We start from the raw sequence: 26,803 nt of genomic DNA, 5'->3' as shown, positions 1-26,803 counted from the left end.
TTTTAATGTGATAACTCTATCCTTGCACACCATTACACAACTCCAGTTGTCAACTTTGGATAGTTGAGTTGGTTTTCAACTTGTATCAATGTTTAATAGTGTTCAGCAGGAATTAACCTTGTTAATGACTAAGATTTTATACACGCCTTTCTGTATGCTTACAAATTTGGAACATTTAATCCTCCATATAGGGTAGGTGAAAACAAGGTGGGAAATTTATCAAAACTCACCCAGTGAGTTGCCCATAGCAACCAATCAGATCGCTTCTTTCATTTTTCAGCGGTCTTTTAAAAAATGAAAGAAGCAATCTGATTGGATGCTATGGGCAACTCAGCACTTTTTCCTCTACACAGGTTTGATATATCTCCCCCAAAATGTTTTGGGCAACTCTAGGTTTCATTTTGCCCCATAAGAATTTATTTAATCTTTTTTGGATGTGTCTATAGTGCTCTTGGGGACTTTGATTGAACAAGTATAGTATCTTTGTCAGTATGAACATTTTGCATCCTGGTATTCTTCCAACCCAACTAATTTCATGTTTCTCCATAGAGCTAAGAGTTTTCTCTAGTGCAGCAGTCAGCTTAGGAAAGTAAGATTCTGGTTGCACCTTCAGGCACAGAATAAAATTAGATCTGTTACACACTATGGGGGAGATTTATCAAAACCTGTGTAGAGGAAGAGTGGTGCAATTGCCCATAGCAACCAATCAGATTGCTTCTTTCATTTTTCACAGGTCTCTTTAAAAATGAAAGAAGCAATCTGGTTGCAATGGGCAACTGCACCACTCTTCCTCTGCAGTTTTTGATAAATCTCCCCCTATGTTTTTTAACTGGTTACTTTAGTTGTTTTATGTTCATTGGAGCAGTACTGAGATTTTTTTTCTACATATGAGAAAATTGTCGATGAGATATTTAACCCCTTAACGACCACGGACATAAGTGTATGTCCTGGTGCAGAGGTACTTCACGCACCAGGACATACATTTACGTCCTGTACATGACCGCGAGCATCGCAGGTCCGGGCTGCTATTAGCAGCCAGCAACTCGCCGATAATGGCGGACACCAGCGATCGCGCCGATGTCTGCCATTAACCCCTCAGATGCCGTGATCAATACAGATTACATCACCTGCAGCAATGCGCACATTTAAATAGATGATCGGATCGCCCATGGCGCTGCCGCGGGGATCCGATCATCTAAAATGGCGGCTAGAGGTCCCCTCACCTGCTTCCGGTCATCTCCCGGGGTCTACTGCTCTGCTCTGAGATTGAACAGACCAGAGCAGAAGATAGCCGATAACACTGATCAGGGCTGTGCCCCATGCATAGCATTAAACAGTATTAGCAATCAAGTGATTGCTATAGATAATCCCCTATGGGGATATAAAAAGTGTAAAACAAAAGTAAAAAAATGTAAATATAAAAAGTAAACAAAATTTGAAAAATCGCCTCCACCAGTAAAAATGGAAATTGTCCCTTTTTCCCATTTTACCTCAAAAAGCAAAAATATTTTTTTTGATAAACAGATTTTGTATTGTCGCATGTGTAAATGTCCGAACTACCAAAATATAATGTTAATGATCCCGTACGGTGAACGACGTAAATGTAAAGAATAAAGAAAAAATAATAATTAATAAAAAGTGATTTAAAAGTTTTATATAAGCAAATGTGGTATAAAAAAAAAAGTACAGATCACGGTGCAAATATGGGGCAGTATGAGCCCTCATACTGCCCCATATAAGGAAAAATAAAAATAAAGTTATAGGTGGTCAAAATCGGGCCATTTTAAACATACTGATTTTGTACAAAAAGTTTGAGATTTTTTTAAGCGGTATAATAATAGAAAAGTATGTAACCATGGCTATCATTTTAACCATATTGACACACAGAATAAAGAAATCATGTACAGTGTAAAAACGAAACCCTCCAAAATTAGCTAAATTGTGCTTTTCATTTAAATTTCCTCCCTAAAAATGTTTTTTTTTGGGGGTTTGCCATACATTTTATAAAAAATTGAGAGGTGTCATTACAAAAAGTTATGGATTTTAGAAGGCGAGGAGGAAAAACGGAAGACGCAAAAATAAAATTGTCCTGGTCCTTAAGGTGAAAATGAGCTTGGTTCTTAAGGGGTTAAGGGCTAGTGTGTATGCATCTCTGTATTGTTGGGACTGAGGAAAAGAAATGGAAGAAGCTGGAGAATGGAAAGTGGCTGTAGAAAGTAGAGACTTTGTGGGAACAGTGTTGCCTGACTCACCTATATGCAGCAAAAAAGAAACGGCTAAGGGCTGAAACTTGCTGGTATAACCAGAGCCAAGTGGTTTAGGGGATGAACCCTTAGTAAAGGTGGAAGTGTCGGAAAAGAATAGTGATGGTGCATAAGGAAGAAACAGTCAAGGGCAGACATCTTGTAGTTAACGGTTCTCACTCAAGAGGCACTTAAATGTTCATGGTTCCAAAGCATGGTCTTAGTTTTTAGTTACTCAACTTTTAGAACTTGTGGGTGCAGTTTCTGGTTCAAACTACATTTGGGTCAAAGAAGCAGTCTCTTCACAGCGCTGCTGACTCATCTTATTCTTGTGAGGATGCTATCCTCACTATTCTGGTCAATTCCTTTTTCCCACATTCAAAAACCTCTCACATCTGTGACACCTAAGCATCACCCTTCAATATTCTTCATTATAGGAGCACCTGTACTTGTCATGTTAGCACGTCCTCAACACAACACAGCATGTGATCCTCCCCAGCATGCAATTGCTGTGTCACTCATCTCTCACTCTAAACTCTATTGGGGAGATTTATTAAAACCTGTGTAGAGAAAAAACTTGTCCAGTCACCAATAGCAACCAAACAGATTGCTTCTTTCATTTAAAAAATAAAAAAAAAAAGGTTGCTATGGACAACTGGTCAACTTTTTCTCTGCACATGTTTTGATAAATCTCCCCCTATGAACACACAACATATTTATATGTACTACACTACTATACTCTGGTGGGCAGTTATTTTTAAATGGACCGAACAAAGTTATACGTTTTTATGAGTGCCAGTGATTATATTTTTGTCAGTTGTTTATTTGCTTTTTGTTGTGCACCCCTAGTACTGTGGATTTTCTTTTCTTCCAGTTTTTTTTTTACGCGCCTCTTGTCTACTGATCTAGGTGGTTTAAGGGGTTAATTTGCAGTGGTAGCCACCTAAGAACCACCCCCCCTGCTTTTTCTCTCATATGTGCCCTATTTATATTTACTATTTCCTGACATCCATCTGATCCATCCATAGGAAGTGTGGCGCACGTAGCACATATCATGACACAGCCAGTAGTGAAAAGCATTTCTCTTTTGGAGGGTATTTAGCGCTGTTAGCAACAAAGCTGCAGGCAGGTATAAGCAGGATGAGATCTCACCAGTTCTCCAGAATCAGTTGTTAAAATAATAGGATGAGATCTCCACAGTTCTCCAGAATCAGTTGTTAAAATAATAGTTCTAAAAGCCAGGAAGATGCAGAATCTCGACATGGTTCACCTAGTCTCACATTTCATTGTTTCAGCATCCTTAGGATGTGTAAGCCATTGTGAAATCAGGCGCTACCCCGCAGGTACAAGGAAGTTGTTGTCTCTACTCTGTTGTCACTTTTCCTATAATATGGACAGTGCATTGCTTCATTGGAGCACCATTGGGCCCTGAGCCAGTACTAGACAGAAATGTGCTCTTTTTAAAAAACGAAAAAAGCCATTTCATAGGTTGCTGTGGGCAACTGCTCCTCTTTTCCTACGCACATGTTCTGATAATCTCCTCCACGGAGTCGCATGGAAGCTATGCTCCTTTACCATATTCCCTTTTTGTGCAAATCTACCAAATTACTATAGGAGAGATTTATCAGCATTTATGCAGAGAAAAAGTTGACCAGTTGCCCAAAGTAACCAATCAGATCGATTCTTTTTTTATTTTTTATAAAGGCCTCTAAAAATTAAAGAGATCTAATTGATTTTTATGGACAACTTGTCGACTTGCACATGTTTTGATATATGTCCCCTACAGTAATATGCTAGATTTGGTACAAAACATGTACGTCAGTTTTGTTTACACAAATTGCACCAGAAATATGGTGCATATGTGGTACATATGCAAAAGTAAATCTTCTCCTATATTTAATTATCTTCTGGGCCAGTAAGTAGAAGTATATTTTTAAAGGTGCAAGAAATGAATGTATTGAATTCAAGGAGCACAGTATGTGACAGTATTTTTTTGCAGGGTTTTTCCCTGTAATGTGCTTTTTTTTAAAATTGGTTTATAAATGTAAGTACAATAACTTCTAGTGTTTGTAGCAACATAAAGTATGCATAAATAATAATAATTAGAGATATGATGGATGGTCCAAGTATCTCCATGATTTTCCAGTGAAGCAGTAGAATAATGCCTCACAAATAGCCTTTAGAGTGTCAGTATCATAACCGGGGTGGACAGGGAGAGTGAGCCCTAAGCTGTCCCTAATAACACTCTCCCTGCCTACTTATTTGTGGAAAAACTGTAAAATTTCTGGCATTTAAATTTTTTTATAAATTTTTTCATTGTTCACTGTGCGGTAAAAGTGATGTTATATTTATTCTGTGGGTTGCTACGATTATGGCGATACCCATTTTATATAGCTTTTTATGTTGTTTTTCATTTTCTGAGCAAAATAAAAAAAATTCTGCTTTTTTGTGTTGTGATTTTCCGACAGCCGTAACATTTTTATTTTTCGTCCAACACCATTGAGTGAGGGCTTATATTTTGCGGGACAAGCCGTAATTTTTAACTGATGTTATTTTTACAATACATGCTACCTTTTGATCTTTATTTATTACGCTATTTCCACCAAAATTGGTGGATTTTGCGCTTTTTTGTTGTCTTTTTACGGCGTTCACCGAGCGGGATAATTTACATTATAGCTTTATAGTACACACCATTATGGACGTGGCAATACTTAGTATGTATGTGATTTCAGGTTTTTTTTATATGATAATACAGGGCTTTTTTGGGGAAAATGGCATTTATTTTTTATTTTTTTACACTTATACTTTTATTGAAGAACCTTTTATTATAATTTTTTTCACTTATTACAGGTTAAACTATGCTGCAATCAGGGCCGGCGTTAGGGCAGGGCAATCCGGTCAATTGCCCAGGGACTCCATTCCCCAGGGGGCCCCCAGCGGGCTACTCAGTGGCGGATCCAGGGGGGATCAACCACTAACAAGCCTGCAGGCGGCCCCATCACATTCGGGAAATCCCTGTGTCCCAAAAGATCTTTTCGGGACACAAGGATGTCCCGGTTACCTTTCTGCTGCCCCGCGTTAACTTTAAAAACACAGGGGCTGCCGGGAGGTAGCCCACGCAGGGACGTCATTTACATCCCGTGCGTGCGCCCATAAGAACGGATCATCGAGTAGGAGGACGCGGACTCATGGTAAGTTACCTGCACATCATCTTCGGTGCTCCAACCACCGCTCCTCCGGTCCTGGGACCTACTACTATGGCCTATAGGCCATAGCAGTAGATTGTGACCCCTGACCGGAGAGCGGTGGACGGAGCACTGAAGTGGCGCAGTACACAGACATACAGCCTCCAGCCATACACTGTATATGGCTGAAGGCTGTATGTCTGTGGGGTCCACTGCCTACCGAATGTGGGGGTAACTATACTGCACCTAATGTGGGGGGAACTATACTGCACCTAATGTGGGGGAACTATACTGCACCTAATGTGGGGGAACTATGCTGCACCTAATGTGGCGGGAACTATACTGCCAGCCTAATGTGGGGGGAACTATTCTGCCAGCCTAATGTGGGGGGAACAATACTGCCAACCTAATGTGGGGGGAACTATACTGCCAACCTAATGTGGGGGGAACTATACTGCAAACCTAAAGTGGGGGGACTATACTGCCAACCTAATGTGGGGGGAACTATACTTCCAACCTAATGTGGGGGAAACTATAATGCCAACCTAATGTGTGGGGAACTATACTGCCAACCTAATGTGGGGGGACTTATACTGCCAGCCTAATGTGGGGGAACTATACTAACAACCTAATGTGGGGGGGGGAACTATACTGCCAACCTAATGTGGGGGGGACCTATACTGCCAACCTAATGTAGGGGGGGACCTATACTGCCAACCTAATGTGGGGGAACTATACTGCCAACCGAATGTGGGGGAACTACAACCTAGTGTGGGGGGACTTATACTACCAGCCTAATGTGGGGGAACTGTGCTGCCATTCTAATGTGGGGGAACTACAACCTAATGTGAGAGAACTATTCTGCCAACCTAATGTGGGGGAGCTAGACTGCCAACCTAATGTGAGGGGAACTATACTGCCAACCTAATGTGGGGGAACTATACTGCCAGCCTAATGTGGAGGAACTACAACCTAATGTGAGGGAACTACAGCCTAATGTGGGGGAACTATACTGCCAACCTAATGTGGGGGAACTATACTGCCAGCCTAATGTGGGGGAACTATACTGACAACCTAATGTAGGAGGAACTATACTGCCAACCTAATGTGGGGGGAACTATACTGCAAGCCTAATGTGGGGGAACTATACTGCCAGCCTAATGTGGGGAAACTACAATCTAATGTGGGGGAACTACAGCCTAATGTGGGGGAACTATACTGCCAACCTAATGTAGGGGGAACTATACTGACAACCTAATGTGAGGGGAACTATACTGCCAACCTAATGTGAGGGACCTATACTGCCAACCTAATGTGGAGGGGACCTACTCTGCCAACCAAATGTGGTGGAACTATACTGCCAACTGAATGTGGGGGAACTACAACCTAGTGTGAGGGGAACTTACACTGCCAGCCTAATGTGGGGGAACTACAACCTAATGTGGGGGAACTATACTGCCAACCTAATGTGGGGGGAACTATACTGCCAACCTAATGTGGGGGGAACTATACTGCCAACCTAATGTGGGGAAACTACAATCTAATGTGGGGGAACTACAGCCTAATGTGGGGGAACTATACTGCCAACCTAATGTAGGGGGAACAATACTGACAACCTAATGTGAGGGGAACTATACTGCCAACCTAATGTGAGGGACCTATACTGCCAACCTAATGTGGAGGGGACCTATACTGCCAACCTAATGTGGTGGAACTATACTGCCAACTGAATGTGGGGGAACTACAACCTAGTGTGAGGGGAACTTACACTGCCAGTCTAATGTGGGGGAACTACAACCTAATGTGGGGGAACTATACTGCCAACCTAATGTGGGGGGAACTATACTGCCAACCTAATGTGGGGGGAACTATACTGCCAACCTAATGTAGGGGAACTATACTGCCAACTTAATGGTGGGGGAACTACAACCCAATGTGGGGGAACTATACTGCCAGCCTAATGTGGGGGAACTACAACCTAATGTGGGGGTACTATACTGCCAACCTAATGTGGGGGAACTATACTGCCAACCTAATGTGGGGGGAACTATACTGCCAACCTAATGTGGGGGGAATTATACTGCCAGCCTAATGTGGGGGGAACTATACTGCCAACCTAATTTGGGGAAAACTATACTGCCAACCTAATGTGGGGGGAACTATACTGCCAACCTAATGTGTTGGGAATTATACTGCCAGCCTAATGTGGGGGGAACTATACTGCCAACCTAATTTGGGGAAAACTATACTGCCAACCTAATGTGGGGGAACTACACTGCCAACCTAATGTGGGGGGAACTATACTGCCAACCTAATGTAGGGGAACTATACTGCCAACTTAATGGTGGGGGAACTACAACCCAATGTGGGGAAACTATACAGCCAACCTAATGTGGGGGAACTATACTGCCAACCTAATGTGGGGGGGACTATACTGCCAACCTAATGTGGGGGGAATTATACTGCCAGCCTAATGTGGGGAACTATACTGCCAACCTAATTTGGGGAAAACTATACTGCCAACGAAATGTGGGGGGAACTATACTGCCAACCTAATGTGGGGGGAATTATACTGCCAGCCTAATGTGGGGGGAACTATACTGCCAACCTAATTTGGGGAAAACTATACTGCCAACCTAATGTGGGGGAACTATACTGCCAACCTAATGTGGGGGAAAACTATACTGCCAACCTAATGAGGGGGGACTTATACTGCCAACCTAATGTGGGGGAACTATACAAAAATATAAAATTGTGCTATTCTGATCCCTATAAATATTTTATTTTTCTGTATATGGGGATGTATGAAGGTCATTTTTTGCACTTTGATTTGTAGTTTTTATCGGTACTATTTTTGTTTTGATGGGACTTTTCAATTGCTTTTTAGATATTTTTTATGGTATTTGAAGTGACCAAAAATGTGCAAATCTGGTTAGTGCACTATTATGACTTTTGGGGTCCCACTTTTGATTTTGCCAGGGCCACACTGCAGCACAATATGATCTGATGAGTTGCACACACTACAGCCTGTGCGATTCAGTATCTGGCTGGATTTCACAGGCTTCCATAGCATGCAGACAGGAGGTCATCATCTGACCTCCTGCTGTCATAGCAACCAACGGCAACCCACGATCGTATCGCCACCGATGGTGAACGGGGGGGAGCACCCTCCCCTTGTCAACACCATAGATGCAGTGATCAGGATTGATGGGGATTGATTATGGGATTTATGCTGCCGGGACGGCGCAATCGCAGCCCCAGAAGCTGCGGCGGGACTGCGGCTGTGATCGACAGTCGGGTCCCGCCGGCGATCTCCTGCAGCACAGAACAGGAGATCGCTAGGGTGTATGCATACGTCCAATTGCACTTGTAACTTGGACGTAGGCATATGTCCTGGGACAGGAAGGGGTTAAATGGACACTGCCAGATACAAAAACTTTTTATATGTTGTACATCTTGGCAAAACATCAACCTTTCTAATATACTTAATGGATTTTATTTTTTATAGAAATCATGGCTTATAAAATCATGGGTTTGTCCAAGCTGAAGCACAAGCATTGACAAAGTCCAATAAGTAATGGTTGGCTAGCACTCCTCTGTCTGATAAAAACAAGAGAGAGCACAGAGGAGTACTATCAGACAGGAGAGAGCACAGAGGAGTGCTATCAGACAGGAGAGAGCACAGAGGAGTGCTATCAGACAGGAGAGAGCACAAAGGAGTGCTATCAGACAGGAGAGAGCACAGAGGAGTGCTATCAGACAGGAGAGAGCACAGAGGAGTACTAGCAGACAGGAGAGAGCACAGAGGAGTACTATCAGATAGGAGAGAGCACAAAGGAGTACTATCAGACAGAAGAGAGCACAGAGGAGTACTATCAGACAGGAGAGAGCACAGAGGAGTACTATCAGACAAGAGAGAGCACAGAGGAGTCCTATCAGACTGGAGAGAGCACATAGGAGTACTATCAGACAGGAGAGAGCACAGAGGAGTACTATCAGATAGGAGAGAGCACAAAGGAGTACTATCAGACAGAAGAGAGCACAGAGGAGTACTATCAGACAGGAGAGAGCACAGAGGAGTACTATCAGACAAGAGAGAGCACAGAGGAGTCCTATCAGACTGGGGAGAGCACATAGGAGTACTATCAGACAAGAGAGAGCACAGAGGAGTCATATCAGACAGGAGAGAGAACAGAGGAGTACTATCAGACAGGAGAGAGCACAGAGGAGTCCTATCAGACAGGAGAGAGCACAGAGGAGTGCTAGCCCACCCTCACTTACTGGACTTTATCCATGCCAATGCTTCAGCTTGGACAAAGTCACGATTTTATAAGTCATGATTTCTCTAAAAAGGAAAAAAAAAATTCCTTATGAAGTATATTAGAAAGGTGAATGTTTTGCCAAGATGTACAACATATAAAAAGTTTGTGTATCTGACAGTGTCCATTTAAGTGCCATTATTGAAAGAAGACATATTACTTTATTATCGACAAAATCAAGTTCCTCTTTTTTCAAGGGTTGGATTAATATGATGATTTTATTTTTAAGATCATAGAACAATAAACTGCACCAAGTACAAAAAGAGCTTTGGACAAAATGTGAACAATTTTGCTATTAAATGTAGCTATTATTAATATCCAATAGCCTCTTCCCCTTGTCTGTCCTCTGGTACGCTTAGTGCAATTTCCTGTTTTGGTCCTGAGCCAGTAGCATACATACTGTCATATATATAAATATATATATATATATATATATATATATATATATATATATATATATATATATAAAACCAAAGAAAAAGTTGGCCAGCACTATTAATTCCAAACTAATGTAAAAACCTGGCTTGCAGGTGCAGGCTGCAGGGCTAAATATACAGCAACAGGAGAGTACAGCAGCACACTGCTAGCACAAAGATATAGATGAAACATGAGTATATAGTTAAAACATGAGTATATTACACATATGGGGGAGTGGCTACCTCCATGTTGGCTCCTGCACCCCACCCACCTCTATTAGGTGTATATTAGGTGCCTTGGATGTTTCAGACCTTGCATGGCTGCTGTACTGTTCACACAGAGGCATATTCACAGTGTAGGGTCCGTCCCAGAATGAGGTCACCTTACCGTGGTGGGACAATCCACGCTATTTGGTGCCAAATTTGCAAGCTAAGTACCTCATAATTTCATAGTTTTATATCTTCATTTATTGCATTACAGCTATATAGCTTTTCATGTTCTATCTATATACTCATGTTTTATCTATATACTTATGTTTCATCTATATCTTTGTGCTAGCAGTGTGCTGCTGTATTCTCCTGTTGCTATATATATATATATATGTATATATATATATATATATATATATATATATACAGTCACATAATACACAAACTGACATACACAGACAACAAACGCATTCACTTACAAGTTCTTATCTTGCCTTTATGGCTTACTCTAATTGTTGTGGACTCACTCTTACTCTAACTTGGCTTACTCTAACTGTTAGGAGCTCCTGCTCCTATTCTCACTGTGAGAATAAGACTGAAGATTGAGTCTCAGATATATACGGGGACTGTTGTCACTAGTAATGTACACAAACAGATAAGGAGAATGTCCAGGGCTCCCAGTCGGATAGCATGTTCCTGCTATTTGCAAAGAGAGTAAGTGATGTCACCTCCAGCCATACCACTGCTTCTAAAGTATAAAAGTTGGTCTGTAACCTAGACAATGAGCTATTAAGGGAAGGAAAAAAAGCCCATATACTTAAAAAGATGCAAGAAAAGTAATTATAACTTGTGTACAGACTTGTAAATAGGATATTTGAGATAGGAATACCCCTTTAAAATATTTTTAAAATGCCTCATACTGTAGTTATGAACACCGTTGAGTAAGGGTTATTTTTTTTTTTCTTTTTCAAACTTTTTCCTCCAGTGGGAGATATGGTGGTATATCACCTTTCATGAAACTTGATAAAACTAGATTAGTAAATACATCCTACAAGTAGAGATGTCGCAAATTGTTCGCCGGCGAACAGTTCCTGGCGAACTTAGCATGTTCGCATTCGCATCGCTGGGCGAACATATGTGAAGTTTGATTCGCCCCCTATACTTTAACATTGCGGTAAACTTTGACCCTGTGAGTCAGAGTCAGCAGACACATTACAGCCAATCAGCAGCAGTCCCTCCCTTCCAGACCCTCCTACCTCCTGCACGGACGCCATTTTACCTTCATTCGGCATGCTGCAGGCTTAGAAAGTGAAGGGACAGAGAAGCTGCTCCTGCTGTAATAGCGAAAGCGATAGGTTGCTGCTAGGTGGTGTATTCAGGGTCCACTTTACTCCTAAAGCACTAGTCTAGCATCTGCTTTAAGGACAGCACCCAAAAAAGCCCTTTTTAGGGCTCAAATATCAGTCCGTGTGTCTTGCAACAGCTGGAGGCACCCTGGTTGGGAGGGAACCGCTGGTTAAAAGGGGTACTCCAATGTAAAACTTAAGTTCCGTCAAGCAACTAACGACAGTATTAAAAGGGCTATAAGTTCAGTCCGTGTGTCTTGCAACTGCTGGAGGCACCCAGGTTGGGGACCTCTGCTTAAAAGGGGAACTCCGCTGGCAACCTTTTTTGCTCATTGTCACACTAGTGCAAATCACATTTGGTGTGACAGTTGTTCAAATAAAAAAAAATACAGTTTTTGGCTGTGAAATAAAACCAGTGCTGCCTAAAGGGGGGCTCTAACTATGTGCTGCCTAAAGGGGGGCTCTATGTGCTGCCTAGAGCAGGGGATCTAACTATGAACTGCCTAAAGGGGGCTCTAACTATGTGCTGCCTAACATAGGGGAATCTATGTGCTGCCTAAAGGGGGGATCTAACTATGTGATGCCTAAAGGGGGGATCTAACTATATGCTGCCTAAAGGGGGGCTCTATGTGCTGCCTAAAGGGGGCTAAAGCACGTTATTCCAAATAATTTAGGAATAATAGATGATTTATGCCCTTTATGGATTAAAACCAGACTCTGCATCAACTATGTAATTTTCCATGGGAGTTTTGCCATGGATCCCCCTCCGGAACGCCACAGTCCAGGTATTAGTCCCCTTGAAACAACTTTTAAATCACTATTGTGGCCAGAAAGAGTCCCTGTGGGTTTTAAAATTCGCCTGCCCATTGAAGTCAATGGCGGTTTGCCCGGTTCGCAAACATTTGCGGAAGTTCGCATTCGCCGTTCGCGAACCGAAAATTTTTTGTTCACGACATCACTACCTACAAGCACAAAAATTCTCTAAATCACACTGAAAGGGTTCAAAAACTGAAGAAAACATCTGAAGGGTAATATATTAAAGATTTCTTTTATAGAGACAAGAGGTTCTTTACACGGAGGATAAAAAAAATAATTACTTGGTTTTTGACAATTTAACTTGTCAACATTGGCCCAGATCAGTTGTAGACACTTTTTAAAACTTTTTTGCTGGGTCTAACAAAAAAGGGTGTGACATCAATGAAAGGATGGTTAGCTAAAGATACAACAACTCTTCCAAAATTGTAACAAAAAATATTGGTACAACTAATAGTTGGTCTAAACTGAGACTAGACAGTCTAAGATTGCAACAGATTGTGAACAATCCTTTAAAATTCCTCAGAGGTATATGGTGCTTTCCATATTACTGTACAAACTATAGTACTGAACTGCTCAAGTGGAGCAGTTACTACATCTGAATGTTTTTGATGTTATGGAAAGGGTCATAATAGAATCATCTCAGGGATGGAGTGATGGGGCTCTGCTTAGAGGGTGGCAAGAGTAACATGGTATATATACCACTATATCCTTCTCATACAGCAACTTCTAGTACCTAGAAAAACATAGTGGATAACATACACAACACCTACCTGGGAAGATAGATCCCTATGAGCAATGCCTCTATAAAGAAAACAAGTGATACAACACATGGGGATATGTTCAAGATTTGTTATGCTACTTGACCATTACTGGTGTTTTTAGGGGAATTTTGTCCTCACCAATCCAGGTTGGGTTAATATTTAAAGACTAGTTATACTGTTTTGTGATTTTTTCAGCATAAGCAATCATTTAAATAACTAAGGCTCATTCATGTGTATGTGTGTGCCACAAATTTTCTGAAGTACTGTCAGTTACTGTGGCAAAGTCAGCAAACTTCAAATGTTGAAAACTTTGGACATTTTGAAAGTTAGAGGTATAGTCACGTATGGGCAGGGATATAGTGCTCTCTAGTTCTCACTAAGTGCAGGGTCCTCATAGGTCAAAACAACAAACTACAGCAATACAGTAAGGTCGAGGAGAAACAGTCGGAACACAGTGGGTTAACATGCACTTTATATACAATACTAAGAGGGAGACAAACAGAAAGGATTGTAAGCAAGCCAGATCAGAAAGCCAAGAGGACAACAAAAGTACTGAATCATATATGAAAGGGTAAACCAATATCAGAGCCAAAGTCACAGAACCAAGAAACAGAATCAGATGCAGGTGAAAGCTAGCTTCAGAGAACAGAGAGAATACTGCAAGCTTAAAAAGCAGAACTAACAGGGTGTGGACATAATAGAGACACCTTATAGGTCAGAAAAATACAAGACAGTATAGGCCAGGGCATTGCCACAGCAACTACAAGCTTTGACAGAGACTAGAAAGGTTTAACCCTTCGGACAAAACTAGGTTGAGTGATTACAGAGATATGCTCTAACTGCTCCATCAGAAAAGTTCAAGGCTAGACTGATAGAAGAGGCAGCTTGGCTAAATTTAAATTAAGAATTCTATATTAACTCAAAGTAATTCAAAAAAAGAATGAAAGAGATCGAACATCCCTGAAAATATATGAAATATTATTGAATGAATGTTATTTTTTTATTATTTTATATTGCTTTATACATAATTATTAATAATTATTATAATTATATTTTCTGATGTTACACTTTCCACAGGAACACATATTTACACATTGAATGGCACTGATCCTGAAGGCTATCCAGTAATATATGGTTTATCCTTTGAACCTGGATCAAAACGTTATTTTTCTATTGACCCTATCCATGGGAACATCACAGTGATTGAAGAGCTAGACCGGGAGGTAACTTTCTTAGCCATAAATATGTTATAAATAATTAGGTATGACTTACGATATGTACAATATGCGTTCCCCTGTCCAGCATGTCTGATATCCCAATTGAGGCACTGGATAAATATGAGCTGTTCTATTAGTAGTTTCCCTCCAGCATATCCTTTTCTACTGTACCGGATGGAGACTGAACCAAATAAACAGAATTGGACAAAATTGTTCGTACCCTTTCATCAAATGCAGAAACACCCATAATGCCCCTAAATAACTTAAAATTTACAAAAGTAATAATGAATAAGAATGAACTAAACATTAACTGATTAACTGAATTGTGGTTCAACATAATCTTTTTCAGAAAAACAAAATAATCACCTGGACAAAAATTTCTGTAACTCTCAATGAGATTTCTGCCCCTGTCTACAGGTATCTTGGTCCACTCCTCATAAGCGAACTGCTTCAGCTGTCTCAGCTTTGAAGGTGCCTTCTACAGACTGCATGTTTCAACCTTTTCACAGATGTTCAAGTAGAATTCAGTAAAATTTGTAAATAATTCAGTGAAATTCGTAAATAGGAACTAATTAATAGTGGTTAACAGTAAGGTTAGACCCCTTAAGGACAGAGCCCTTTTTCACCTCAAAGGGGGACTCCATTGGAAAAAAAAAATTCAAGTCAACTGGTGGCAGAAAGTTAAACAGATTTTTAATTACTTCTATAAAAAAAAAATCTTAATTCTTCCAGTACTTATCAGCTGCTGTTTGCTCCATAGGAAGTTCTTTTCTTTTTTAATTTCCTTTCTCCCTGACCACAGTGCTCTCTGCTGACACATCTGTCCATTTTAGGAACTGTCCAGAGTAGGAGCAAATCCCCATAGAAAACCTATCCTTCTCTCGACAGTTCCTAAAATGGACAGAGATGCTGAAATGGTGTTTGGAGGGCATGTCGCATTTAGGAAGCCCCTATGGTGCTAGAACAGCAAAAAAAAAAAAAAAAACACATGGCATAATATTTTGGAAACTACATCCCTCAAGGAACATAAAAAGGGGTACAGTGAACCTTAACACCCCACAGGTGTTTGACAAATTTTTGTTAAAGTTGGATGTGTAAGTTAAATTTTTTTTCACTAAAATGCTGGTTTTCCCCCCAAAATTTCAAATTTTTACAAAGGGTAATAGGAGAAAATGCCCCCCAAAATTTGTAACCCCATTTCTTCTGAGTATGGAAATACCCCATGTGTGAACGTCAAGTGCTCTGCTGGCGCACTACAATGCTCAGAACAGAAGGAGACACATTTGGCCTTTGGAAAGCAAATTTTGCTGAAATGTTTTTTTGGGGGCATGTCGCATTTAGGACACCCCTATGGTGCCAGAACAAAAAAAAACGCACATGGCACACTGTTTTGGAAACTATACCCCTCAAGGAATGTAACAAGGGGTAAAGTGAGCCTTAACACCCCACAGGTGTTTGACGACTTTTCATTCAAGTCGGAAGTGTAAATAAAAAAAATATATATATTTTTCACTAAAATGCTGGTTTTTCCCTAATTTTACATTTTTGCAAGGCGTAATAGGAGAAAATGCCCCCCAAAATGTGTAACCCCATTTCTTCTGAGTATGGAAATACCCCATGTGTGGACGTCAAGTGCTCTGCTGGCGCACTACAATGCTCAGAACAGAAGGAGCCACATTTGACTTTTGGAAAGCAAATTTTGCTGAAATGTTTTTTTGGGGGGCATGTCACATTTAGGAAGCCTCTATGGTCCCAGAACAGAAAAAAAAATGCACTTGGCACACTATTTTGGAAACTACACCCCTCACGGAACGTAACAAGGGGTACAGTGAGCCTAAACATCCCACAGGTGTTTGACAACTTTTCGTTAAAGTCGGATGTGTAAATAAAAAAATATATATTTTTCACTAAAATGCAGTTTTTTCCCTACATTTTACATTTTTGCAAGGGGTAATAGGAGAAAATGGCCCCCTAAATTTGTAACCCCATTTCTTCTGAGTATATAAAAACCCCATGTGTGGACGTCAAGTGCTCTGCTGCCGCACTAAAATTCTCAGAAGAGAAGGAGCGCCATTGGGCTTTTGGAGAGAGAATTTGTTTGGAATGGAAGTCGGGGGCCATGAGCATTTACAAAGCACCCCCCCCCCCCCATGGTGCCAGAACAGTGGACCCCCCCACATGTGACCTCATTTAGGAAAATACATCCCTCACAGAATTTAATAAGTAAGCATTTAAACCCCATTGGTGTTTGACAGATCTTTGGAACAGTGGGCTGTGCAAATGAAAATGTTTTCATTTTCACAGACCACTGTTCCAAAAGTCTGTCAGACACCTGTGGGGCGTAAATGCCCACTGCACCCCTTATTACATTCCGTGAGGGGTGTAGTTTCCTAAATGGGGTCACATGTGGGGGGTCCATTGTTCTGGCACTATGGGGGCTTTGTAAACACACGTGGCCTTCAATTCCAGACAAATTTTCTTTCTAAAAGCCCAATGGCGCTCCTTCTCTTCTTAGCATTGTAGTTTGCCCGCAGAGCACTTTACATCCGCATATGGGGTATATTCTGACTCAGAAGAAATGGGGTTACAAATTTTGGGGGGCTGTTTTTTCCTATTTTCCATTGTGAAAATGCTAAATTTAGGGTAACACCAGCATTTTAGTTAAAAAAATAACTTTTCTCATTTTCCCATCCAACTTTAACGAAAATTCATCAAACACTTGGGGTGTTAAGGCTCACTATACCCCTTGTTATGTTCTGTGAGGGGTGTAGTTTCCAAAATGGGGTCACACTTGGATATTTATTTTTTTGCAGCAGCCACCCCTGTGCAAATCACCAATTTAGGCCTCAAATGTACATCTCTCCTGAGCCTTGTTGTGCGTCCGCAGAACATTTTACACCCAAAATTGCGGTACAAATTTTAAAATTTTTTCCCCCTTTTAGCTCTTGTAAAAACAAAAATTATGGGGCAACATCAGCATGTTAGTGTAAATATTTTTACACTCATGCGCATTTGAGGACTAAATTAGGGATTGCACAGGGGTGGACATAGGGGTATTCTACACCAGTGATTCCCAAACAGGGTGCCTCCAGCTATTGCTAAACGCCCAGTATGCCTGGACAGTCAGTGGCTGTCCGGAAATGCTGGGAGTTGTTGTTTTGCAACAGCTGGAGGCTCCATTTTGGAAACACTGCCGTACAATGCGTTTTTATATTGGGGGGACAGTGTAAGGGCCTGTATATGTAGTTTTTTTTTACCCTTTATTTTGCATTAGTGTAGTGTAGTGTTTTTAGGGTACATTCACAGAGGCGTAAAATTTGACGCAGCTCAAACTTGAAGTAGGAAACTCACTGTAAACCCGCCTGTGTGAATGTACCCTGGCAAACCTCCAGCTGTTGCAAAACTACAACTCCTAGCATGCACTGACAGACTGCGCACGCTGGGAGTTGTACTTTTACAACAGCTTGAGGCACACCGGTTGGAAAACCTTCAGTTAGGTTCTGTTACCTAACTCAGTATTTTCCAACCAGTGTGCCTCCAGCTGTTGCAAAACTACAACTCCCAACATGTACTCCAACATGTACTGATCACAGAGGGGCATGCTGGGAGATGTAGTTATACAACAGCTGGAGGTACACAACTACAATTCCCAGCATGGCGAGACAGCCGTTTGCTGTTTATGCATGCTGGGAGTTGTAGTTTTGCAAGATTTAGAGGGCCATGGTTTAGAAACCACTGTACAGTGATCTCCAAACTGTGGCCCTCCAGATGTTGCAAAACTACAATTCCCAGCATGCCCAGACAGCAAACTGCTGTGTTGGCATGCTGGGAGTTGTAGTTTTGCAAGATCTAGAGGGCCACAGGTTAGAGATCACTGCACAGTGATCTCCAAACTGTAGCCCTCCAGCTGTTGCAAACTACAAATCCCAGCATGCACAAACAGCAAACAGCTGTCTCACCATGCTGGGAGTTGTAGCTTTGGAACATCTGGAGGGCTACAGTTTAGAGACCACTGTATAGTGGTCTCAAACTGTAGCCCTCCAGATGTTGCTAGGCAACTCACCGGCACCGGTCATCGTCGGTTCCCCCGTTCTATGCGGACTACAGTGGGTGGGCGGAGCGAGGGAACCGAACGTTAACCCCACCGCCCCCAATCTGCTATTGGTCATCGCTTCTGAACGACCTATAGCAGGGATAGGAGGAGTGGCAGCCCTGCCACCTAACTCCTATCCCTTCAGGTGGATCGGGGGTCTCTTGGATCCCCCTTATTTTTCAGGTCACCGGAGACCCGTTTGAGCCAGTATCGCCGCAGATAAGACTGGCGATTTGCAGCAATCACTGACATGGGGGGTCCTTCCGGTCTGGTCCCCGACCGGCTAGCAGCAGGGACCGAAATTTCCACAGGCGTACCCATACGATCCCAGTCCTTAAGGACCCCTTAAGGGGTTAAAGGAGTACTTCGGTGGAAAACAATTTTTTTCAAATCAACTGGTGCCAGAAAGTATAACAGATTTGTCAATGACTTCTATTTAAAAATCTTAATCCTTCTGTACTTATCAGCTGCTGTATGCTACAGAGGAAGTTGTATTTCCTTCCGGAGTTCTTTTAATTCTGACCAGAGTACTCTCTGCTGACACCTCTATCTGTATAAGGATTTGTCCAGAGCAAGAGAGGTTTGCTATGGGGATTTGCTCCTACTCTGGACAAACTGTCCACATACTGATACAGAGAGAGGTGTCAGCAGAGAGCACTCTGGTCAGACGGAAAAGAACTCCAGAAACTTCCTCTGTACCATACAGCAGCTGATAAGTACTGGAAGGATTAAGATTTTTAAATAGAGGAAATGTACAAATCTGTTTATCTTTCTGGCACCAGTTGATCTGAAAAAAATTGTTTTCCACCAGAGTACCCCTTTAATGATTCTGTTGAACAACAATTCAAAAGCAATGTCTGATTTTCATAAATTTTCGGTAAATTTTTATTCATTATTACTTTTGTCTATTTCAAGTTAATTCAGGGAGCTTTGTGGGTTCGCTGTCTTTAACAGAAGGGTATCAACATTTTTGTCCACGTCTGTATGTTATAGCACCTTCTCAAACTAAGTCTATGTAGCCTGATCCTACATCCTACATTCATAGTTCTATGAGAAGAACAGACATGTGGTAGTGTCACAGAAGGATCAGACCATAAGAGGGGCTGTATATAGTCTGTAACCATAGGGACACATAAGTCTATTTAGCAGATTAATGATGGGATATTTTACAAATGCTACTTAAACTAATTGCAAAACAGCCTTAGTGTGTGTGCTATTTGAGCCTTACCTGGTTTATTGTGAGGCAACAGGCTAATTTATTTTTATCTTTGTTGTATCAAAGGACTTTTGAGATATTTGATCACCTTGTGATTTTATTTAAAGGAATTATTTATGTATTTATTTGTTCCGTTGACAGATTAAAAAGGTGATGATCTTTTCATCATCATCATCATTATGACTGTTATTATTATCATTTATTTATTTATTAATTCATTAATTTATTTTTTGCTATTTACAGAAACAAGATGAGATTGAGGCTATTGTCAGCATATCAGATGGAATAAACAAGGTAGGTGGAAGGACATGAGAGTAAGATTGCTGATTACAAATACAGTAATAGTAAACCAGTATCTGCTCTTATATCACTTTCATACTGCAATAGCCCAATGTCCTGTTTTTATTTTTTTCTCTACTTTTAACTGTTGACGGCAATACCATTGTTTACATTGGTCCTGCTTGGCTCAAATTATAGCAGGGAAACTACAAACAACATGATGTTATGGCAAATACAACACACAAAGAAGTTTACAGAGCACTCTATATTTGATTACAAAAAATAAATTGAGGCTCTTAGCCCACTTTTTGGTCAAATTGTGTCCCCATCCACAACACTAAGGTGGCCTTTCTGTGGATAGGACCCTAACATGCTTGTTCTATTCACCTCTTTTGGGCACAAAGCCTACTTTTTAACAGCTGTATGCTACAGAGGAAATTCTTTACTATTTTAATTTCTTTTTTGTGTTGTCCACAGTGCTTTCTGCTGACACCTCTGTCCATAACAGGAACTGTCCAGAGCAGCATAGATTTGCTATGGGGATTTTCTCCTGCTCTGGACAGTTTCATCTGTAGCAAACAGCTGCTAAAAATACTGAAAGGATTAAGATTTTTTGATAGAAGTATTTTACAAGTATTTTACTTTCTGGCACCAGTTCATTTAAAAAAAAATAAAAAAGTTTTCCACCGGAGTACCCCTTTAAAAAGCTCCATGTGGATAGGGAGTGGTGCATGGCTCAAAGAGGTTGCCACTCCCAAAACCAAACACAGGGGTGCATGCTGGAGAAAACTTTTTGTACAAAAAAGATCCTCAATTTTACCATTGTGATCAAATATAGAGTGCTACTGCAAACTTATTTTTGTGTATTTTGTATTTGGCTCAGCGGCATGCACTAGTGTGTTTGGTTGTTCTGCCTATTTCAGTTTTTTGCATTGCATGTTAGAGGGAGTAGCAAGCCCTCTCAGCCATGCATCTCAATTTTAAAGGGGGGGGGCACTTGTGCTATAGCCTTGTCTTATTAGCTGTCTTCACTGTGAAAAACACACACACACTACATTTTTATTATTGTCGGCTACATTTTTAGGTCCCCACCCGCCCACATATATTGATCCCTGTTTTAAAAATTAATAAAAATTTTGTCATAAAAAAGATACATTTTGTTAGATACAATTTTTTCCTTCACCACTGTGTATATATATATATATATATATATATATATATATATATATATATATATTATTTTATTTTTTTTTATGGTACCCTACAAAATTTTATTAAAAAAAGGTATCTCCATCACTTTTTTGGATTGCTAAAGTCCAAAAAAGAATAAAAACTGCCTGCAAAAACGCCAAAGTTAAAACCCACATATCGTTTTTCTTGGCATTTTTTCACTCCCATAGACTACTATGGGAGAAAAACGCCACGATTTTGACTAAAAAATCACTGTGGCTCAACATGCTGCAATTTTGGAGCTGAAAAACGCCAAAAAAGAGTGAAAAAACGCCAAAAGGATTAAAAAAAACGCCAAACTAAAAAAAGGCAAGTGGAAAAAGAATTTAGTGATTTCTCATTGATTTACAGCTAACATCTGGCCGCAGCGTTTTTTGACCGAAAAAACGCCATGCGGCAGAATTGGCGCTTTTCTTGCCCCTCCCCCCCCCCCCCCCAAAAAAAAGTAGAAACTTAGCCCAAGTGTTATATAGCCCTCCCTGTTCTATGTGTCAGTATGATTTCATAATATTCAAGCTGACATTTTTATCAGTCAATAAAAAGAATTCATACATATGCAGCACAATACAATAAAACCAGTGAAACTGACCTTGACAAAAACACATAGTGGAAAGCTGTTTTTGTGTTTTGCACCCACTCCTGGTTTTGTCTAAAATACTGAACCTTGCCTTAGGCAGTGAAATAGGTATAAAAGCAGATTTTCTTTTAAATCTAATCTTTTTTTAATACAATGTGTGCGCCGATGGCTGCTTTTCCATTATTAAAAGAGATCTTTCATGCTTGAAGACTTTGGATAGGGGTAAGCCTTAGATAGCGAGGGGGGAGGGGGGTTTGTCCTGACTGCTAGGACCCCCCACGATCTCCTTCATGGGACCCCAGCACTCTTTGGGAATGAGGTGTATTCACCATTGCATGGAGCGGCAGCCGACACACCACCTCCATGTACATTTTGCCCCCCTGGCAACAACACCCACTATACAGTGCCCCCATATAGTGCTCAATATATACAGTGCCCCAAAGAGTGCCTGTGCCCCCATATAGTGCTTATTATATATACAGTGCACCCATACATACACACATACACTGCTCCCCATATAGTGCACAATATATCTATATTGAAAAAGAAAGCAGCAACACCAATGTAGAAAGATGAAGGTAGAGTGCCAACAGTAAGAGCTTAGGTCAACAGCTCACACACTATCCACAAAGCAAAACAGCAGCACTTCCTTAGGCAAAAAAAGCTACATTTTTGCCTTAGGAAGTGCTGCTGTTTTGCTTTGTGTGTGTGTGTATATATATATATATATATATATATATATATATATATATATATATATATATATATATATATATTATATACTTCAGGTCAGACCAGCAGCATGATCCTCCACTCTGCTTCCACCATTCTCTGCTTCTGTTGGATGACACAAGTCACGCACAGCTTCAGGACGCAGTGGCGTTGCTAGGGTTGGTGTCACCCGGTGCGGTAGAAAATGTTGTCACCCCATACAACCCCCAGAGATTAATCTTCTAGTCTGTTGTGAAGGACGCCAGTGGTGGAGCGCATTGTAAAAAAATGATTTCCAGTTTAATAATCAAATATGCCAATTGCCACATAATGGGAAAGCGCTAAAGATGTTTTTACCATTTGAAACTACAGCTCTCAGTATGAGCATAGCAGTGGAAAGGTTATTCTGGGAGTTCTTTTATCCACCATAATGGGAAATAGTGAGGAGAATACATAATAATATCAGTGATTAGAGGTGACGTCTTCTCTATAGTCTTTCCTTATCTAATTCAGATGGAACATACCGCCAGGACTTGTTCAAGCTAAGTCTTGATGCCCAGATGGCATTGGCTCCTCACTATTTTAGCGGAGTCTGATCCTCTATATGATAATTATAATTAATATAATACTGCCAGACACTGTATCCTCTGAATATAATACTGCCAGACATTTTATTCTGTAAATATAATACTGCTACACACTGCGCTCTCTGAATATAAACACTGCCACACACTGTACCCTCTGAATATAATACTACTGCACACTGCCCTCTCTGAATATAATAATACTGCACACTGTGCTCTCTGAATGTAATAATACTGCACACTGCGCTCTCTGGTACCCTCTGAATATAATACTACCACACACGGTGCTCTTTGAGTATAATACTGCACACATTGTATCATCTGTATATAATATCACCATACTCAATACTCCCTGAATATAATTACATACTGCGCCTCTGAATATAACCTTGCCATACAGTTTACCCTCTGAATACATGACTAAGGGAGAGTAGAGATCCACTACCGTTGCACCCAAGCAACCCCACCCATTACTGACCTCTTCCCCCTACTTTAAGAATCACAGACTCGAAGTATGGTGCAAAGGCCACAGCGGACCCAACTTTTATTTAACAAATAACCAAATATAATAACATCTTTATATATATATATATATATATATATATGGCACAGTCACGCACAGCTTCAGGACGCAGTGGCGTTGCTAGGGTTGGTGTCACCCGGTGCGGTAGAAGAAAACCCCACCGGGATGCCAGCGAGGCGAAAGGAGTGTGAACAAAACTCCCCGGGGACGTAACCCAACACACCTTAACACTTGCTGAAAACTTGCACAAATTGAAACCTCAATAAGAAAGATCCATCCTCATGCACCAACATCGGCCGGCCGCCTAGCCATAAAAACCCGGAAACAGGACACCGGGCACACGCCCGACCCCAGCAATTCCACCAAACGCACCGTTACCCCATTTCCCAACTGATCCGTCTTGGATCAACGCACCACACACTCCAAGATTGACCCAACGAAAACCACGTCCACCAATAAACCCCCAGCGCTATACCAGCTCAGAAATGCAAAAGGCCCAAAAAAAAGCTAGCGCAAAAGCCAAGCGGAATAGGACCGCTTCATAATCTGAAGAACAAACTCAGTCTAAAACCTCCCCCAAACGGGTCAGCAAAGGCCTCCAGGAATCTCGTCCCGCTGCCCCCTTCCTATACCCCCGAGCAGCCCCTACCTCATCCACCAGAGTCTATCACCCGTCCGGCCTCTACTGAAGCCCCCCCATGTGGCCGAACTCACTGACCGGCAAAGTAAAGACCACGCTCCAAAGCCATTCCGGGCAGACTAACCCTTCCGCCTCTGCCATCGGAGCCAACTCCTGAAAACGGTCCCATTGAAACCGAGGAAGAAAGTCAACAATATCATTATGCACACCCGACACATGCTTAGCCACAAAATGCGCGTTGAGCTCCAACCCGCGCAAAACCAACTGGTGCAGCAAGTGTATCACTGGCAGGGACCCCGCCGACTGGGAATTCACTGCCTGCACGACCTCCAGGTTATCGCAGCGAAAACAAACCCTGCAATTCCGCAACTGCTCCCCCCAAATGACCACCGCCACAACAATCGGGAACAGCTCCAGCAGGGCCAGATTCTGCACCAAACCCAACGTCCGCCAAGCGTCCGGCCAGCTCCCAGCACACCACTGGCCCTGCAGATAGGCCCCAAAGCCCACACCCCCCGCCGCATCCGTGAAAAGCTCCAAGTCCCGGCTAGACACCAAGGTCTCCAACATCATCGACTGTGATATGATTCTGACAAGTCTGTGTGATTGTCTGATTTAGCATAGCTAGAATTATGATGAATTGTATAAACAATAGTAATGGCTCTTGTTCTCTATGAAACTGTATAAGTATAAGGGTTACTTAAGTTCAGAACAACAAGTTCTATGAATTATCTGCACATGAGGAGGATGGATGGTGATTGGTTTAACAGTACTGATCCCACGCCACCCCTTCTGGTAAACAACTACTGGGCATGCGTGATATGTCACACTTATATAACATTTTGTGTAAAAAAGCGCATAACCGTAAGCGCGCACAAACAAGACTTAATCCTAACTAGTAGCACATGTGATCACCGCGTCCAATTATTGAGCATATACGGGACTGCGCAAGGCGTGGTAAATCAGGGACAAAAACTCTGGAAACTCCCCGAATCAATGGGATTTCCTGCCACAGCGGACGCGTTGTGTGATGCAGACATAGACAGGTACCTCCTACGATCAATGATGAGTCCCCCGATCACGGAATGATGATACAATATCCGGTAAATGTATTGATTCTTGCTTCCATGATTCATTGTTCATATTATATTATGTTTAGATTTTAGCAAATAGGTAAATAAAATATGTCTTATGCTTAGAAGTGTGCCTGTTTTGTATAACAGTGAGCGTTTGGGGAGTTTCACACTAGTTAGCAAGACATCGACCTCCCATTATAACGGGCCAGGAAGGCCTGCCAAACCGCCAGGTCTGCCCGCACCTCTGCTGAGAGGTGCACAAAATGATGCGGCCGCCGAACGCCCGCAGTGGAACTAGCCAAGCGCTGGCAAACACCTGCCCCATGGGCATGATGCGACCTGCAAATTTCAGATGGCCCAAGATAGACTGAACATCTTGCAGCTGCACCTTACGCACCCTCAAGGCCACACTCACAGCCACCCGCAATTCATCCAACTTATCTTTCGGCAGCCAAAACTCCATATTAACCGAGTCGACCATGATCCCCAAGAACTTGAGCGCCGACCTTCCGTCTTGTCTGGTGCCAACGGCACCCCAAAAAGTGTAGCAACCGACTCCATGGCCTGCAGCAGCACCCCGCACAAGGCCGACCCCAGAGGACCCAAAAACAGGAAATCATCCAGGTAGTGCAGAACCGACGACACCTGGGTCTCGCTCCACACCACCCACTCCAAGAAGGTGCTGAAAGATTCAAAATAAGAACAAGAGATCGAACACCCCATGGGCAAACACATATCAATGAAGAAAATGCCTTCCCAACAACAGCCCAACAAATGAAAACTGTTGGGGTGCACTGTCAGCAGGCGAAATGCCGACTCAGTGTCAGTCTTCGCCATCAGTGTCCCGCGACCCAACCACCGAACCCAGGAAACCGCGGCATCAAATGATGTGTAGGACACCGCACACAAAGCCGGGTCTATCCCGTCATTAACCGACACCCCCTCAGGATGAGAGAGGTGGTGAATAAGCCTAAACTTATTGGGCTCCTTCTTGGGAACCAAGTCCAACGGGGAGAGGTGCAACCCCGGCAATGGAAGGTCCTGAAATGGGCCCGCCATACGGTCTAAAGCCACCTCCTTGAGCAGCTTGGACCGCACCACCTCCGGATGCGCCAATGCTGATGCCAAATTGCATCCCCCACCGTCCGACCCCCAGTCCGCACACTAAATCCTAATCCCCTGGTCAAAACACGCCTCCAACAAATCCGCCTCCTTCCTATCGGGTTACCGCGCGAGGAAGGGCCGCATCTCTGCCAGCCTCACCGGTTTCCCCTCTTCTGTTCAGCCTTCCCTGTTCCTCTACATTTGCCCCGTTTGAAACAGCGGGACAAGCTGTTCCCACCCCTGCAGCCAGAGCACTC

The 26,803-nt window shown here is 42.1% G+C and overlaps 1 protein-coding gene across 1 annotated transcript in view; it reads left to right on the top strand.

Annotated features, from left to right (window-relative positions):
• Positions 1 to 26,803, top strand: part of CDHR1 (cadherin related family member 1) — a 197,256-nt gene that overhangs the window by 33,463 nt on the left and 136,990 nt on the right. The window contains exons 5-6 of the mRNA XM_056530930.1: positions 14,374 to 14,519; positions 20,066 to 20,116. Of these exons, the coding sequence (XP_056386905.1) occupies positions 14,374 to 14,519; positions 20,066 to 20,116 (197 nt within the window). The remainder of the gene's footprint in view (positions 1 to 14,373; positions 14,520 to 20,065; positions 20,117 to 26,803) is intronic.

The sequence above is a fragment of the Hyla sarda genome, chromosome 7 (assembly GCF_029499605.1).
Source record: "Hyla sarda isolate aHylSar1 chromosome 7, aHylSar1.hap1, whole genome shotgun sequence".
In the NCBI taxonomy this organism is placed as follows: Eukaryota; Metazoa; Chordata; class Amphibia; order Anura; family Hylidae; genus Hyla; species Hyla sarda.
Note: the sequence above shows the minus strand (reverse complement) of the source record. Positions and strands in the feature narration are given on the sequence as shown.